Raw genomic sequence first — 17,305 nt, 5'->3', positions numbered from 1 at the left:
AGGTATATTCTTTCCTATTTGGGTGGAATGTTCTATAGATGTTTGTTAAGTCCATTTGGTTCATTACCTCTATTAAGTCTTTCAATTCTCTGTTAGGTTTCTGTCTGATTGACCTGTCCATTGGTGAGAGGGGAGTGTTGAAGTCTCCAACTATTAGTGTGTGTGGTTTGATGGCTGCCTTGAGATCTAGAAGTGTTTCTTTTACATAAGTGGGAGCTCTTATATTAGGGGCATAGATATTCAGGATTGAGACTTCATTCTGATGGATTTTTCCTGTTATGAGTATAAAGTGTCCCTTTCCATCTCTTCTGATTGATTTTAGTTTGAAGTCAACTTTGTTGGAAATTAGTATGGCCACACCCGCTTGTTTCTTAGGGCCATTTGCTTGATAAACCTTTTCCCAACCCTTTACTCTGAGTAGGTGTCTGTCTTTGTGGTTGAGGTGTGTTTCTTGTAAACAGCAAAATGTTGGATTCTGTTTTCGTATCCAGTCTCTTAGCCTGTGCCTTTTTATAGGTGAATTGAGTCCATTGATATTAAGTGATATTAATGACCAGTGGTTGTTAACTTCAGTCATTTTTAGTAGTAGAGTTTGTGTGTTTCCCTTCTTCTAGTTGTGCTGGCGAAGGGTCGCTAGATGCCTGCGTTATTGTGGGCGTTGTTGGACTCCTTGGTTTGTGATTTTCCTTCTATTACTTTCTGCAAGGCTGGATTTGTGGCTGCGTATTGTTTAAATCTGTTTTTGTCCTGGAATATCTTGTTTTCTCCATCAATGGTGAATGCAAGCTTTGCTGGGTATAATAGTCTAGGCTTGCATCCATGTTCCCTTAGTGTCTGTAGCACATCTATCCAAGCTCTTCTGGCTTTCATGGTTTCCATTGAGAAATCGGGTGTAATTCTGATAGGTTTCCCTTTATATGTTACTTGACCTTTTTCCTTTGCAGCTCTTAATATCTGTTCTTTATTCTGTATGTTTTGTGTTTTGATTATTATATGGCGTGGGGATGCTTTCTTTTGATCCAGTCTATTTGGTGTTCTGTAGGCTTCTTGTACCTTCATAGGAACATCCTTCTTTAGGTTGGGGAAGTTTTCTTCTATAATTTTGTTGAATATGTTTTCTGGGCCTTTGAGTTGTAATTCTTCTCCTTCTTCTACCCCAATTATTCTTAGGTTTGGTCTTTTCATGGTGTCCCAGATTTCCTGAATATTTTGTGTTAAGAATTTGTTAGATTTGTTTAGTTCTTTAATCTGTGAGTTTATTTCCTCTATTGTATCTTCAGAGTCCGAGATTCTTTCTTCCATCTCTTGTATTCGGTTGGAAATACTTGTCTCTGAAGTTTCTGTTCGTTTACTCAGAGTTTCCATTTCCAGTCGTCCCTCAGATTGTGTTTTCTTCAATACCTCCATTTCATTTATCAGGTCTTGTACTGTTTCCCTTACCTGCTTGATTGCTTTTTCTTGTTTTTCTTGTTTTTCTTGGGTATCTTTGAGAGATTTATTTATTTCGTCTACCTTTTTGTTTGTCATCTCCATTTCTTTATGGCAGTTTTTTACCTCCTGTTTAAGGTCCTCTATTATTTTCATAAAGTACTGTTTAATGTCGGTTTCTTCTATATCTTCTGGGGTAGGGTGTTCAATTCTTGTTGTTTCGGGATGTCTGGCTTGTGGTGATGTCATGTTGCCTTTCATGTTGTTGGAGGAGCTCCTGCATTGGCGCCTGCCCATCTCTTCCTTCAAAAGGAGCGCGGAGGCGTTTGGTGTCCTAGACCAATCTTTGCTGTGACTGAAACTGGTTGGATCTCCCCAGTGGGAGAGGAGGACCTATTCCTTGCGTCACAATCTGAAGAAGCCCGCACTCCCTTGCAGGAATCCTCAGACCTGCCTGGAGGCCAGAGTCTGACTCCTCTGGGTGGATGGCCTTAGAACAGGAGCAGGACACCTGAGAACACTAGGGAAAGCTTGGGAGACACAAGCCTGCAGAGGGAAGTGGGAGTAGGGGGTCTGTGCTCTCTTCCAGGGCAGGTTGCCCCAGGGTCCGCATTCACTCACCAGTTCAGATGGAATGTCAGGGCACAGGATCAGGGATTCCAGGCAGCCCAGGGTCGCAGCCCAGACAAAAGGGCCAAGGTGGGGGCAGGGCGGGATGGAATACCACACAGCGAACCTGGCAGCACAATCTGAAGGAGCCAGCACCCCTCCGCAGGAATCCTCAGACCTGCATGGTGGCCAGAGTCTGGCAGCACAATCTGAAGAAGCCCGCACTCCCTTGCAGGAATCCTCAGACCTGCCTGGAGGCCAGAGTCTGACTCCTCTGGGTGGATGGCCTTAGAACAGGAGCAGGACACCTGAGAACACTAGGGAAATCTTGGGAGACACAGGGACGGGAGAAATGGACACAAGCCTGCAGAGGGAAGTGGGGGTAGGGGGTCTGTGCTCTCTTCCAGGGCAGGTTGCCCCAGGGTCCGCATTCACTCACCAGTTCAGATCTCATAATCTTTTTTAAAACAAAAGGTATCAGGAAGTATAAATACAAAAGAGAAATAGGCTTATTTAGACTGTATTTCCACTGTTTTCATTCAGTTCTCATAGGCACCTGTGCTTTATAAAACAAGCAGCCTTTATTCTGTGAACTACTGATAGAGAATGCCGCACTGCATTTGAAGACAAGGGAAGATAAGGCCTTGTTTTTTACGTAACATTTTTTTCAAACTTTTCAGACCTATATGTGTAGAGATATGGGTTCTAATGTCAGATAATTCAAAATATCAGCTGCTAAATCAACTTTAGCCTGTTACTGTGCTGAAGGGCTTTACTATATAAGATTTTCTGAATTGTAAAAATAGTATTTGCTTCCAGAATCAACAGTGATTTTTTAAGTTCATGTTTTCCAAGTCGTGCATTAAAAAAAATAAATGTTGAGCCAGCCCAGTGGGTAAAGATACTTCTTATCACAAAGTCTGATGACCTAAATTCAATCCTCAGCCTGCAGAACAGGGAGTGCTAACAACCCTAACCTCCAGAGATGCTGTGGCATGTGCCCACCTCCACACACAAAAAGTAAATAAATAATAAATAAACGTGTGTGGGATTTTTTTGGTTTGGTTTTCCAAGACAGGGTTTCTCTGTGTAGTAGCCCTGACTGTCCTAGAACTTGCTTTGTAGATCAGGCTGGCCTTAAACTCAAAGAACTGCCTGCCTCAGCCTCCCAAATGCTGGGATTAAAGGCATATGCCATCACCACCACCTGGCAAATAGATATAATTTTTTCAGCTAAAACAATGTTATTTCTGTCAACAAATATAAAGTAGAAGCATCTGTTAATTCAGAAATCTCCTCAAAGTCTAGTGCTGAGCAATCCAGACAGACCTTTGGCTGAACCATAGAGCAGAGGCTATGTGCAAGCTACTCTCTCAGCAGGAACCCACATGCTTGGCCTTGCAACGCCAACAATTGAGTCATCTCTGCTGTAACAGGCTGGCATGGCTAACTCTTTCCCCACTACCTAGACAGCTGCAACCAGTTAGTCACAGCCTGAAAGGTAAAGGCCATGAAACCTTTAGGTAATGCTCAAATTTAAATTTGCATATATGTCCTCTGACACAGCAGTTAATTATGTGTCTAGAAAACAGAAGTCTCTTCAACAGCAAGCAAAGGTTGCCTGCATAGTGTTTGTTTTTGGCACACTTAATATGACCTGAGCTTCCTCCCAAGGTTTGACTATCTGAATACTCAACCTCTGGTATTCCCTTTCTGTATGAGGTCTCAGAGAACTGTGTGATCATGGATAATTAGTAAGAAAGACAGACTACTTAGGATCTTTCCTTTCTTTCTTCCCTTCCTCTTTTTTCTTACTTGTGTCTATCAGTAAGTCTCATATATGTTATATATTCTAGCTATTGTTGGTGATTTTCCGTTACAACTACATACCTTCGTATCCCAACATAGGAAGCAGAAAGAGAACAGAACCCAGGTCCTCATGCCTGCAAGCCAGCACTTTACCAGCTGAGTCACTCCTACAGTCCTCTTCTTAAAAAACCATTGTTTTGTTTGTTGAGACAGGGTCTCTATTATGTATCCCTGGCTGTCCTGGAACTCGCAGTGTAGACCAGGCTGGCCTGGAATTCACAGAGCTCCATCTGCCCCTGTCTCCCCAATGCTGGGATTAAAGATATGCACTAACGCATCTGCCCCCTCTCTTAAAACTTTAACTGGACTTTAACAACAAGTAAAATACAAAATTAAACATCAAATGAACCAAATATATAGCAGCAGTTTTTAAACTTTCTTTTAATAATTTATTTTTATTTTATGTGTGTTGGTGTTTTCCCTGAATTTTTGTTTGTGTGGGGGTACCATGGACCTGGAGTTACAGACAATTATGAACAGCCATGTGGGAATTGAACCTGGGTCCTCTGGAACAGCAGTCGGTGCTCTTAACCATTGAACCATTTTTAAGATCATAATACTAGGTATATTCACATTGTTATGCAACCAATTTCCAGAATACAGCTTTACTCTTTGAAAAAAGAAATGATCTAGTAGATATCAAAGAAAGCAAGAAGAGGCTAAAAGAATGATTGATTCTTTGGCATGAGAATTTAGAGGTCTCTTCAGATTATCAAACTGAAATTACATCCCTATGCCTGTATCATTCTTTAATTATAAATATGAGACTAAGGATGAAGCTCAGTTGGTAGAGTGCTTTCCTTGAATGCACAAAGCCTGGGTTTGATCCCCAGCCCCACATAAACCAGGTATGGTAGCACATGCCTATAATCCCAATACTTGAGAACTAGAGCAGGAGGATTAGACGTTCAAGGCTGTCCTCAGCTAGTAAGTTTTAAGGCCAACTTGGAATGCATAAGATCCTATTTTTAGATACGGGGCGGGGGGGAGTTGGCAGCTTTTTTGTGTTCCATCTGGTCCCACAACTGCTTATAAGATAATCACTATGAGGCTTAATATTATTTATAATTTTTTAGTCAATGGTTTAGTCATATTACTGACTAGCTCTCACAATTAAATTAACCCATTTCTGCTGATCTGTATATTGCCACATGGCCCTGGCATGTTACTCCCTCAGCAGCTATATGGTGTCTCCCTGAATCTGCCTTCTTTCTCTCCATATCTTTGTTTGGATTTCCAACCTGGATCTATTCTGGCTGGCCATTGGCCAAAACAGCTTTATTCATCATATTCACAGCATACAGAAGGACATCCTATATCAGTGAGTGTGTGTCTGTCCCTTTACATGCATGTGCACAAGCAAAGCCCATACCTCACAGAATAAATTCCCTGTGAAATAAAAGACATAAATGAAAGGGTACTCAAGAAACATAAGTGATACATGTTTCAAGAAAAGAATGACAGTTTAGAGATCAAGAAAGACTCACATTTTATTGTAAGAAAAATCTTAATGACTTAAAAAGTAACCAAATTGCAATGAGATCATAATGTTTATCTTTTGATACTAATATAATGAATTTATTTTATTTGCATAATAAGAAATTTGTTTATAACTACAGAATTTTGTTGGTTCAGTTCTGGAACTCCAACAGTATATTTTACCCTTCAGTTAACAATGTACATCTTGGGAAACAAAGTTTTTGCTGTTGGATTAACTATGTTGTTTATTTGTCACTGGTTCTTTGTCTGTTTCTCCTGAGACAGAGTTTCTCTGTGTAGCTCTGGCTAAACTTGAACTCACTCTGTAGATCAGGCTGGCCTCGAACTTGAGATCTGCCTGGTCAGGCAGTGGTGATGAATGCTTTTAATCTCAGCTCTCAGAAGGCAGAGGCAGGAGGATTTCTGTTAGTTCGAGACCAGTCTGGTCTACAAGAGTGAGTTCCAGGACAGGCTCCAAAGCTACAGAGAAACCTTGTCTTGAAAGACAGAGAGAGAGAGACAGAGACAGAGACAGAGACAGAGCGCTGCCTGCTTCTGCCTTGCAAGTACTGAGATTAAAGGTGTGCACCACCATGCCCAGGCATTCGTGGTTCATGGCCTTAGAATTGCCCTGTATTTGGTGTTAGATACTGTAAGTTCTTAGAATGACAGCATTTCTGAGCTAAGTAATTACCCCTAGAAAGGTTTGAGTTAAGTAATCTACCGCTAGAAAGGACTAGACTTGCCATTCTGGCCAACCACTAAAGCTGGCTGCAGCTATTTGACAACAACATAGTGTTTATTATTAAGCATTGCCCTGGGGAAAGCTTTGTTCTTTTATCTGCCTAATTCTCTGTATCTTCATATTCAGAGCTTCAAGGTAGAATTTGCTTTAAACTGTGAGTTTGTTCCTGTTGAATTCCATGAAATTCGACAAGTGAAAGCCAGTTTTAAGAAGCTGATGAGGGCTTGTATCCCGAGCACCATTCCTACAGACTCAGAAGTGACGTTCCTGAAGGCCCTGGGAGATTCTGAGTGGTTCCCACAGGTAACATCAGGGGAAAGTTATTGTGTACTCAGAGAACACCCTAAGTGGGTATACAACCAACATCTGAAAAGCCTTTATTTTCCCCCTCCACTCCCCATTTTCTTCCGTTGTCATGTGTCCCTTGTAAAGGCCTCTGAGTTCCAAGAGACAGTAGGGCCTAAGTGTGAGGACAGATTCTTGATCACCTAGGGTTTTCTCTGTGTAGCTGAAAGAGGGGCATATTGTGCAGGAGTGTTGTTGATGTGCAAGAGAGATGTGCAAGAAAGTCAGTCATGTATTCATAGCTCTCCTGTGCTGTTGTCAGTCAGCAGGATCCGGAACAAAAGTGATTTCTGCATGACTCCACATGCCTTTCCCTCTGACTCTCTTACCTCCCATTTACCTCCCATTTCTGTGTCTCTAGATTTCAGATTCACCCACACACCAACCATCAATTACTAGATACTCTAAACTACCTAAGGTCTGGGAAATTAGATATCCGTCATCATTCAGCAAATCACCCTGAAGACATTTCTAATTGAGTTTTTATTGAGAACTTAAGGGAAACATGGTTTGCCAGCACACATATGCCTACATTTCTTCCAAACCATAGAAAGAAAGGTATTTATGACTTGCACATTATAGGCAGTAATGCCAGTTTGGCAGAGAGCAGCATCTCTGCAGTATAATCTGCTGTCTGTGTGCATGTTCCTTCCTATCTGCAGCAAGCTCTAGTTCCTCCAATTTCTAGTTTCACAGTTTTCTCCAAGTACCCTGTCTGCCTGTTTCTCCCAATGTTGGAGAGCAAACCCAGGCCCCCATGTATGCTAACAGATATTTGTCTCTGAGTTACAGCTCCAGCTCCCCCTACTCCCTGTCTAATTCTGATCTGTCAAGGAGAGAGTTATTTCTCATAGTCATTGGAGTAAATGGTAATGACACCGAGAAATGTCAGCACCCAGGGCAGTGAGTATTATCAAGGCACTTAAACTACAGAGAAACATAGCCACATGTGCAGTGATACGTTCTCTACCCTGAGGTGGTTTAGAATACTCTTGAGTACCCATGGAAGAAGTTCACTGACACGTTGCCCTAAGCTATGAGCCCCAGTTCCAAATTATCCTCACCACCCAATTCCCATCTACATTTCTGATAGATTTTATGTTCTGTTCCTTGCTAGAAAGTGGACCTGTACCAGAAATTAAATGCTAAAGTACTAATAGTGTTGTTCTACTGTGTTAGCATATCCTTTCAAGAGTACTCAGGCTGATTGCTGTGTAGTAGGAAAAAAATGAGGAACTTTCCCTGTACCTTGCTCCTGTGATTGCTTAAATAACCCAGGTCTGTTTGAAATGTGTGTTTTACTTCAAAAATGAGTTAATTCTGCATATTGTGTCATATCATGCTCAAAGTATTTTTTAAACTCAAATTTGGGACATTTGGTCATGAAATCTGTACTGTTTATTAATTATTCAGTATGAATTTTGAGTCAGTTGGCCTGACTTTAGAAGTTAAGCTAGGCATAGTAGTGCATGCCTTTAGTCCCACCACTTGGAAGGCAAAGGCAGTCTACATAGAGAAACTTTATCCTGGAAAACCAAAAAACAAACAAACAAACATGTTAAGCTGAGGAGATGGCTCAGCCATTGGAGCCTAGGCTCACAACCACTAGGGTGAGCATAAACAGAAGTTTCTTACTATAGTACACATACATAGTATAAGCAAATAGACAGTTTCTCTGTGTAACAGGTCTGGCTGTCCTAGAACTCATCTGTAGACCAGGCTGGACTTGAATTCACAGAGATCCGCCTGCCTCTGCCTCCCAAGTGATAGGATTAAAGGTGTGTGCCACCACTGCCGGGAAGAAACATCTTTTTTTAAACATAATTCTCTTACTATAAAATTCATCCTTTTAGAGGTGCACAGTGCAGTGTTTTATAGCATAGTCTCAGTGTTATACAGCAATCACATTAATGCCAGAAAACAGTGAAAAATAGAAAATAGAAATTATTATGTTATAGAAAAACAACAAGTCCAATTAGAATCTCAGTCTTTTCTACTTCATAATATAAAAGGTCTTCCACTAATGGTACAAGGCCATTTTATTACACCTCATTTGACACCTTTATTAATTAATAGCGTTTATTAATTATACCTAATATGACATTTATATATATATATATAGTATATTTTGAACATATTCACACTCTATTACCCTCATTGTCCCCCTCCTAATGATTCCATTTGTGGCCCCCTGCTGATTCCTTCCCTCTTCCTAATTAACATCCTTCTATTTTTATGGGTTTTTTGGTTTTGTTTTTGTTTTTTGCCTTTGGTGATATAATGCATTTTCTTAGGATTGCATGGTGAGGGCATATTTACAAGACCATGGGGACCTTATCAGTGGTTGCTCCACTGAAGAAAATGCCTCTTCCTCCCCAGGCACCCATATACATCTCCAGTGAGGGGCTGGGCCTCAGGAGACCTGCTCCCTCTGTGGGATAGGATGTTGATAGCCCCAGTTTTGTGCAGGTCTTTTGTAGGTAGTCACAGTTGCTGTGAGTTCCCAAGAGCAGCAGCCATGTCATCTCCAAAGGACAGGATGCCACAACATTCTTCCCTTCTTCCAGGATCTTACATGCTCTCTGTCTCCACTTTCATAATGTTCACAGTGTCTTGGAGGATGTGGTATAGATGCTCCATTTAGGGCTAAACAGTCAACAGTCAATCTTTCTCATCACTTTTACCAGTTAAGTCTCTACAGTTACCACTACCAACTGCACACAGACGCTTCCTGACCAAGCTAATGACAACACTACTCTGTGGGCATGAACGAATTATATAGAAGGCAGTTTGACAGGTAGAACGTGGTTACCTAGATAAACAACAGTAGTAGCCTTCCTACTAGAACCTATGACCTCCCTGGCCATGGGCTTTCACCCAGTTTTACAATAAGCAGACATGAATTTTCTTCTGTGTAGCAGGCCTCAAATCCAGTCAGGTGCAACAGGTTACCCTCAGTCAGACTTGCCAGTATTTTCGAGGGGCATTATCTTACCTGTCCAGTTGGTAGTGTTACATACAGGAACCACAGCTGACTAAGGCTGTGGAGGATAATTCTTTCCCCTGCAACCTGCATAGCATAGCACCTTCAAGCAGTCTGAGCACTAGACTGGTCCAGCTTGACTTCTCAGTGTTCTAAACCAGAGAGGTTAGTATCTTCAGCAGCAGGATCTGACATGTCATATTTAAGTATATCTGCCTGGGCTAAAGAGAAGTTCAGCAGTTAAAAACATGCCCTCTTCTTGTAGAGAACCCAAGTTCCCAGCACCCACTTTATGTGACTTAACAACTGCCCATAAAACCAGCTCTGAGTTCTGACACCTTTGTTCTCCAAAGGCACCTGCATGTGTATGGCAAACACATACACACACATACACACACACACACACACACACACACACACACACAAATGTAGTTAAAATAATAAAATAATCTTTTGCAAAAAAAAATAAGGAGTTGGAGAGATGGCTTGGCACTTAAGCACACTTGCTGCTCTTACCCAGATTTGGTTTCCAGCATCCTCATGGTAGCTCACAACTGCCTGTAACTCTTGTTCCAGAGTATCCAATACCTCCTTCTGACATTCACAGGCTCCTCAAGCACACACATACTATGCCATACACCATACTCACACACATATTTTTTAAATAAATAGATCTTTAAATGTGCTTATATTTAATTTGACTTGGCAAGAACTTTAACTATTTAAACAGTACATGGTTCTTTTGTTCAAGTGCTTCATCTCATCTTTTTTTGTTGACTTAAGTTTTCTGTCCTACCTGGTTCCTGCATTCATTAAGTCCCAAAGAAATCACACAGAGGTCTACATTAGTTACAAACTGATTGGCTCATTAGCTCAGGCTTCTTATTAACTCTTATAACTTATACTAGCCCATTATTCTTGTCTATGTTAGCCATATGGCTCAGTAACTTTTTCAGCGAAGCAATCACATGCTTCTTCTGTGGCCAGGTCACGACTACAGAGGGGACTTCCTTCTTCCCAGAATTATCCTGTTCTCGTTCACCCACCTCTACTTCCTGCCTGGTTGTCCTGCCTATACTTCCTGCCTGGCTACTGACCAATCAGTGTTTATTTAAAATATAATTGACAGAATACAGACAATTGTCCCACGCCATTGTTTGATTCTCCAAAATTGATAGTGAGTCTGACTTCTGCTTCTGATCAGCTAGTGCCACATTACAGGTCCCTACAGCATATGTAAGCTTTATAAATAAGGGAAACTTTTAATGCCATCAGAAGTAAACTGGCCAGTTATTAAAATATGTAAGTATGAACCATTCAGGACACAAGAGAAGGTTGTAAGAATACCATTACCAAGCTGTTTCTTGAAAATAGGAATGTTTGGGGAGTGTAGAAGGCATTAATAATACAAAGGAGCTTAATTTAGTCAGTGGTCATAGCTCATAATGCAGAGTAAACAAAATAATAAAAAAGCAGCAGTATGAGGCTGGAGAGAGAGCTCAGTGGCTTAGAGCACTGGCTGCTCTTCCAGAAGACCTGAGTTCAAATCTCAGTATCCACATAGCAGCTAACATCCACCAGTGCCCTCTTCTGGCCTCCACAGATAGCAGACACCATAGCGGTACACAGACAAAAATACAGGAAAATAATACCCATATGCATAAAATAAAATAATAAAAAAAAGATGTAATCAGTAGCCTTACTAGTCACAGCCCTTGCTTAGGGCTGACTGAAACATGAGAAGCAGGGCTCTGACCCTGGCCTCCTAACTGCAATTATTTGAAAAGTAGTTATGGGAATTGTCAGTCATTCAGTGCCCATAAAATAGATTTATCGATATTAAGAAATAAGAAGCATATTTCCATATTGGTCTTATATTTCCACTCCCCTGAAAAATGTAATGCAGAAACAGTTGTTTTACCTTGAGAATTGTGCTGTTGTAAGATCGTAAAGTACTTTGAAAAAACAGTATCAAGTGTTACAGCAAGCACTATAAATCTGAAATTGTTTCGAGGAAGCCAGTGGTTAGAGGCATCTGTGCGTGGACCTGATGGCGTGTATTTAACCCCTGATCCTGGAAGATAGCAAGAACTAACCCCCAAGAATTGCCCTCTGTCCCCCCCCCACACACACACACACTCCACAGAACACAGAGGCCTGCACTTACACACACATACACACTAAAAACAAGTGAATAAATAATTCTTATTTTCATTCTATATTATGCAAATTACAATAAGTCAAGAAAGAGAATCAAGTGCTTGCTCTAACTGTGCCCTTCTTTTCTCTCTTAGCTTCACAGAGTACTGCAGCTGGCTGTGGTTGTGTCAGAAGTCCTTGAGAGTGGGTCTTCCGCTTTGGTGTGTCTAGAAGAAGGCTGGGACATCACCACACAAGTAAACCATTACACACATTTCTCAGTGTTTCACCTTTGAAGCTATTTTATATAATGACTAATGTGTATGGACAGACAAAGCCCCTGCTAAAGAGCCCCTGACAAGCCATCAGGCAGCACTGCCCCTACACAGCTTTGGGTCAAGCTTCAGATATCCTCATCCTCCTTAGGTACACCATACAGACTTGCAGCTAGAGCCCTTGACTAACAGTGTGCAACATGGACCACCCTCCGGGCTTTCCCTCATTCTTTCCCTAGCTCTCTAGCCTGTGTTTACTCCAGAATAAAAAAGAAAATGTGTGTGAATGTCAGCAACATTAAGACATTTACCTACTCCTGCCAAAGAGTAGAATAGGTTTGAACTGATTGCCTAGTATCATAGTCAACAAACTAGCCAGTTAAAGGATTAAAATCTTAATTCTCTAAAAGAAAACATGTAGCCAAAGTGAATTTGGGTTTTTGTTATTACTGTAAAGTTTTAAAATTTATTTGATTATCCATCCTGGAGCAGCTAGTCAACATATTTGCTGTTCAGGTAACTTTGCATGTGAATTAACTGTCATCAAAAGAAAGTTCAACAGGACTTGTTTAGCTCTAAAATTAATGAAGTGTCCGTCCTGCTCTTGACGTAGGTGACGTCCCTGGCGCAGCTGCTCAGCGACCCTTTCTACAGGACAGTTGAAGGCTTCCGGGTGCTGACTGAAAAGGAGTGGCTCTCCTTCGGTCATAAATTCAGCCAGCGCGGCAGCTTGGCCCTTAACTCCCAGGGCAGTGGCTTTGCTCCCATCTTCTTGCAATTCTTAGACTGTGTGCACCAGGTAAGTGAAGCAAGCTTAGAATGACTTGACGCAAAGGACACACTGCTTGGTAACTGCTGCCACAGCTCAATCATAAGACATGCTGGGATTGGAGGAGAAAATTTCAGTCTCTGAAATTAGAAATGTTGATCTGGCTGTTGAACTAACTCCAGATAAGGGAGTCAGCACTCTTAACTGGTTAGTTAGAGCATGCTCCACAAAGTGTGGACTAAACAGCAAAAGTCTATATGTATGACATGCCCTGAAATGCCACATTGTGGTCTTCCCAGTTTGGATACGCTCTACCACATGCATGGGCACAAGAATAAGAGCCTCATCCCTTGAGAAATAAATAGGCCCAGCCAGGCAGGCTGATAGGATTGAGAGTCATGCTTAGGTTAGTGAAGTAACCAAACTGCAGCTGATAAAGAGGCCATACTGTGTGACCCAGTCAAATGCAGGGAAGGGAGAAGAGAATAAATCGTTCCCAGTTCTCTCCATCTTTCTAGACATGGCAGTTAGACTCCCTTGCTGGGTCCTTGCTCAGGATTGGAATGAAGAACAGGGTGCTACTAAGCTTTCATCATGAAGGCAAAATTGACCTAGGAACACAGCACTGGCACTGCAGCCCTGTTTCATGTCATCTAGGGGGATAAGTGGGTTCTCCCATGTCATCTAGGGGGATAAGTGGGTTCTCCCATGTCATCTAGGGGGATAAGTGGGTTCTCCCATGTCATCTAGGGGGATAAGTGGGTTCTCCCATGTCATCTAGGGGGATAAGTGGGTTCTCCCATGTCATCTAGGGGGATAAGTGGGTTCTCCCATGTCATCTAGGGGGATAAGTGGGTTCTCCCATGTCATCTAGGGGGATAAGTGGGTTCTCCCATGTCATCTAGGGGGATAAGTGGGTTCTCCCATGTCATCTAGGGGGATAAGTGGGTTCTCCCATGTCATCTAGGGGGATAAGTGGGTTCTCCCATGTCATCTAGGAGGATAAGTGGGTTCTCCCATGTCAGAAATAGCAGGGAATCTCTGAAATATGTACTGGGAGGAAAGGTGAAGACAGTTTCAGAAATGAAAGTAGGTCTTCTGAAAAGGCCAACTCAGCATATGACTATATTTTGTTCTGTTTTTATTATGTTAATCATTTGCTTTTTAAAATAATAGCTTCATTGAATTCTCATTTATATATCATACAGTTATCCTATTTTAAATGTTAAGTTCCATTTTCCATTCACAGAGTTGCAAAATTATCACCACCATTTTAAGACTTGTTTTATCACCCACAAGACACTCTATAGCCACTAGCAGTGATTTTCTATTCCCCTTCCCCATACATACATGGGGCAGTGCCTGATTGCTCTCTTCTGTTTTTGTGAAAAAGTACTGTACTGTAGTCTTAGCCCGCCTGCCAAACAGGATGTGGAGTGCTGATAACAGGGGAACTTAAACTTTAAAACTCTTTGCAAGAAATAATATATATATGTTCTCTGTTTGAATATTAGCCTTTTTATTTGTATTCCTTTTGACTCATAGATAAAGGATATTTTATGGGACAGTTGTGCTTACCTGTGGCCAGAGGAGAAAAGTGAGTCTCTTAGCTCTCATCTATATAGGTATGAGGATTGGGAACTGCTCTGTATCCTAGTTTCAATGGTGGTAACTCATATGTATCATGACTAAAACTAATCAAACTGATGCTTACACAGAAGAATTTAAAGAAACTTTATAGAATGTTTATTTAAGTAGGAAAAAGTGACACATCTCAGTACCCTGACTTTCAGAGAAAGGAAACAGCAGCAGTCTTCCAGCAAAGATCTGTAAAGCTATGACCAGACAGGCTGGTGAGCTTGGCTGTCACTAGCATTAGGGCAGAAAAGATACCCATGACATTCCAGTTCAGGAGATAGACAATTTCCCATGCTGTTTTCAGTCACATCTCTTCACTAACCAAACTGCATCTAGTAGTCTCAAGCTTGGGATTTGTCTAGTATATTTTTTCCAGAAACTAACCATCCAGTCTCTTACTCTGAAAAGGGTTATCATGATAACATAAGGCAGGAAAGGACTCTGGGGTCTAGCTGCTTAGCCCCATTTCACCTTAAATACTGTTTAGGGGGCTTCTCTGTATCCTCAGCAGGCTAGTTAGAGTCTGAAATCAATTTCCTTCTGCAGGATTCCCACTGCTTTCCTCTGCCAGCCATTACCACTCTCCCTCCAGTCTCTCGTCTTCAGTATTCTGCTGAACTGGTTTTGGCCTGTTACTATGTTGTCCTCTCCCCATTCATTTCTGGGGTTTTGTTTTACCTACCTTTAAGATACACTTCACTATATATATAGTGATATAATTTCAGCACTCAGAAGGTAGAGGCATGAGGATACCCACAAATTATTCCACTCCAGCCTGGTTTGCATAGCAAGTTCCAGGCCAGCCATACCTGCATAGTAAAACTGTAACTTGAAGGGGGAAAATTCTTTAACATAACTACAATGAGATTTAAATTATATAACATAACTACAATGAGATATAAATTATATGCCTGCTAGATTTAGAATAAACTATAATAAATGCTAAATTTTCAAAGTATGGTTATTAAAGCAACCTGGCATAAAAATTAAACTTCTCATAACTGTTTTTCTAAATAGGTAAAAATTAAACGTTGTATATGTATGAACTACTTGGCCCCAATGAAAAATGAAGCCAACTTTTAATTAAAAATTGTTTGCAAGTGAGGGCTTCATGACCAACAAAATGTAACTTCAAGGTCTAAAGACTGGACTATGTAATCAGTTCTAGCTGTGACATGTTAAAACTTTTCAACTTAAGTATTATTCTTTTAAATTTGCCTGAATCTGCCTTGTATATAATAGGTCTTTTTGTTTGGTTGGTTTTTGTTTTTCAAGACAGGATAGCTCTGGCAGTCCTGGAACTAGCTCTTGTCCTGGAACTAGCTCTTGCAGAGCTAGCTTGCCTCTGCCTCCTGAGTGCTGGTATCAAAGGTGTGCTCCTCCACCTCCCAGTCTGAAAATACCTTAACAAAGGGTGTGTGTGACCTTAACTGTGACACTTTTGGGGCTTGACCTTGATAGGTGTCAACTTGGTTTAAGTAAATTATCTTATCTCAAAGAGAGACTTTATCATTTGAAAACAGAAATCTAAGTAGTTAGCAGATAGTGCTCTGTCTCTCGCTGACTTAATTATATGGTAGTTGTTTCATCATCTCCTGCACACTGGTTTGAGGCATTAGAAAAATGCCTTCTTTGAATGCCTTTCAAGTGAATAGTGTTTTACAGGCCCCATACTTTTACCAAATAATTTTAATTAGTGCTGTCTTCAGACTTTTTGGTACACAAAACAGAAGCAGGCCCAATAACAATACAAAAATAAGTTCAGAATTTCATAGATACAAGCAAATTTTCCCAGGGTAAAATGTGTTCCCAGCTTGTTTAACCATTTATAACACACTGAATTCAAAAGGCTGTGTCTATTAGTACTAACAAAGTTACAAAGAAAACAGATGAAGCACCATTCCTAAATTAGAAATTCCTCATCATATAAAAAGCCATTGTTTATGCCAGTACATCCAGGTGTCAGATGAAGAGAAATGCTAGATCACTGTTTCGTAATAGCAACATCTGCAGTTTTTTTACTTCTAAAAGTAGTTGACCTAACTGAAGTGATATCATGACAGGATGCTTCCTTTCCTTGAAATAATTGAGCCAAATCTTTCAAAAGAAAAATATAACCAAAACATAAAAATGAAATTTTTACCTAAAATTTATTTTTAAAACACAATACCAGGGCTAGCAAAATGAGTCAGAGAGAAAAGGTGCTTCCCACCAAGCCTAAGAACACGGGTGTAGTCCCAAGAGCCCATCTGATAAGAGAGCACCACTCCTGTGCATTGTCCTCTGACCTCCACACATAAGCACATGTGCAGATGTGTTACAGGGAGCCCACCAGAAATGACCACTCAGATAACCGTTTATAGTCAACTGAAAGTCTTTATAATACCTGGGACTGCACAGGCAGGTATTTAGGACCCAAGGGTAGCCCTGAGCACTTAGAACAAGGGGTTTTTATAAGGCAAAAAGCACATCCTGGGTATAACACTCAGCAGCTGCAGGGGGGTGTTTTGCAAGAAGGCAGTTTAACAGAAGCTGAAAGAAGCAGTTAACTGGAAGGGGAGGTTTGTACAAGCAAGAAGTATAACAGAGTGGGACCTCCGAGGGCGTAGGCCTGAGCCAGGACCTCTGCAGGTCCCAGCATAGGTCTGGGACCTCCGAGGGAGTAGGCTGGAACCAGAGACCTCTGTTGGTCTGGGTGTGAGTCTGGGACCACCAAGGGAATAGGCCAGAGCCAGAGACCTTTGCAGGACTGGGCCCAAGCCAGGGACATTTATGGAAACAGGACTAAGTCAGCTACCTATGTCAGAGCAGGCCTGAGACAGCAAACTGCACAGAAGCAAGTATAAGGGAGCAACCACTGAGGGAATAGGCCAGAACCAGAGACCTCTGTGGTCCACAAGGGAGTAGGCCTGAGCCAGCATCTCTACAGGTCCTGGTGCAAGTCTGGAATCTCTGAGAGAGTAGGCAAGAACCAGAGACGTCTGCAGGTCCCGAACATGAATCCAGAACCTCCGAGGGAGCAGGCC

At 41.4% G+C, this 17,305-nt stretch overlaps 1 protein-coding gene across 1 annotated transcript in view; it reads left to right on the top strand.

Moving 5' to 3' along the window:
• The window catches only part of Sbf2 (SET binding factor 2), a 396,726-nt gene that overhangs the window by 353,672 nt on the left and 25,749 nt on the right, over nucleotides 1-17,305 (top strand). Inside the window, exons 30-32 of the mRNA XM_038328033.1 lie at nucleotides 6,257-6,433; nucleotides 11,753-11,854; nucleotides 12,486-12,671. Coding sequence (XP_038183961.1) covers nucleotides 6,257-6,433; nucleotides 11,753-11,854; nucleotides 12,486-12,671 — 465 coding nt within the window. The remainder of the gene's footprint in view (nucleotides 1-6,256; nucleotides 6,434-11,752; nucleotides 11,855-12,485; nucleotides 12,672-17,305) is intronic.

The sequence above is a fragment of the Arvicola amphibius genome, chromosome 1 (genome assembly GCF_903992535.2).
Source record: "Arvicola amphibius chromosome 1, mArvAmp1.2, whole genome shotgun sequence".
NCBI classification, from domain to species: Eukaryota; Metazoa; Chordata; class Mammalia; order Rodentia; family Cricetidae; genus Arvicola; species Arvicola amphibius.
Note: the sequence above shows the minus strand (reverse complement) of the source record. Positions and strands in the feature narration are given on the sequence as shown.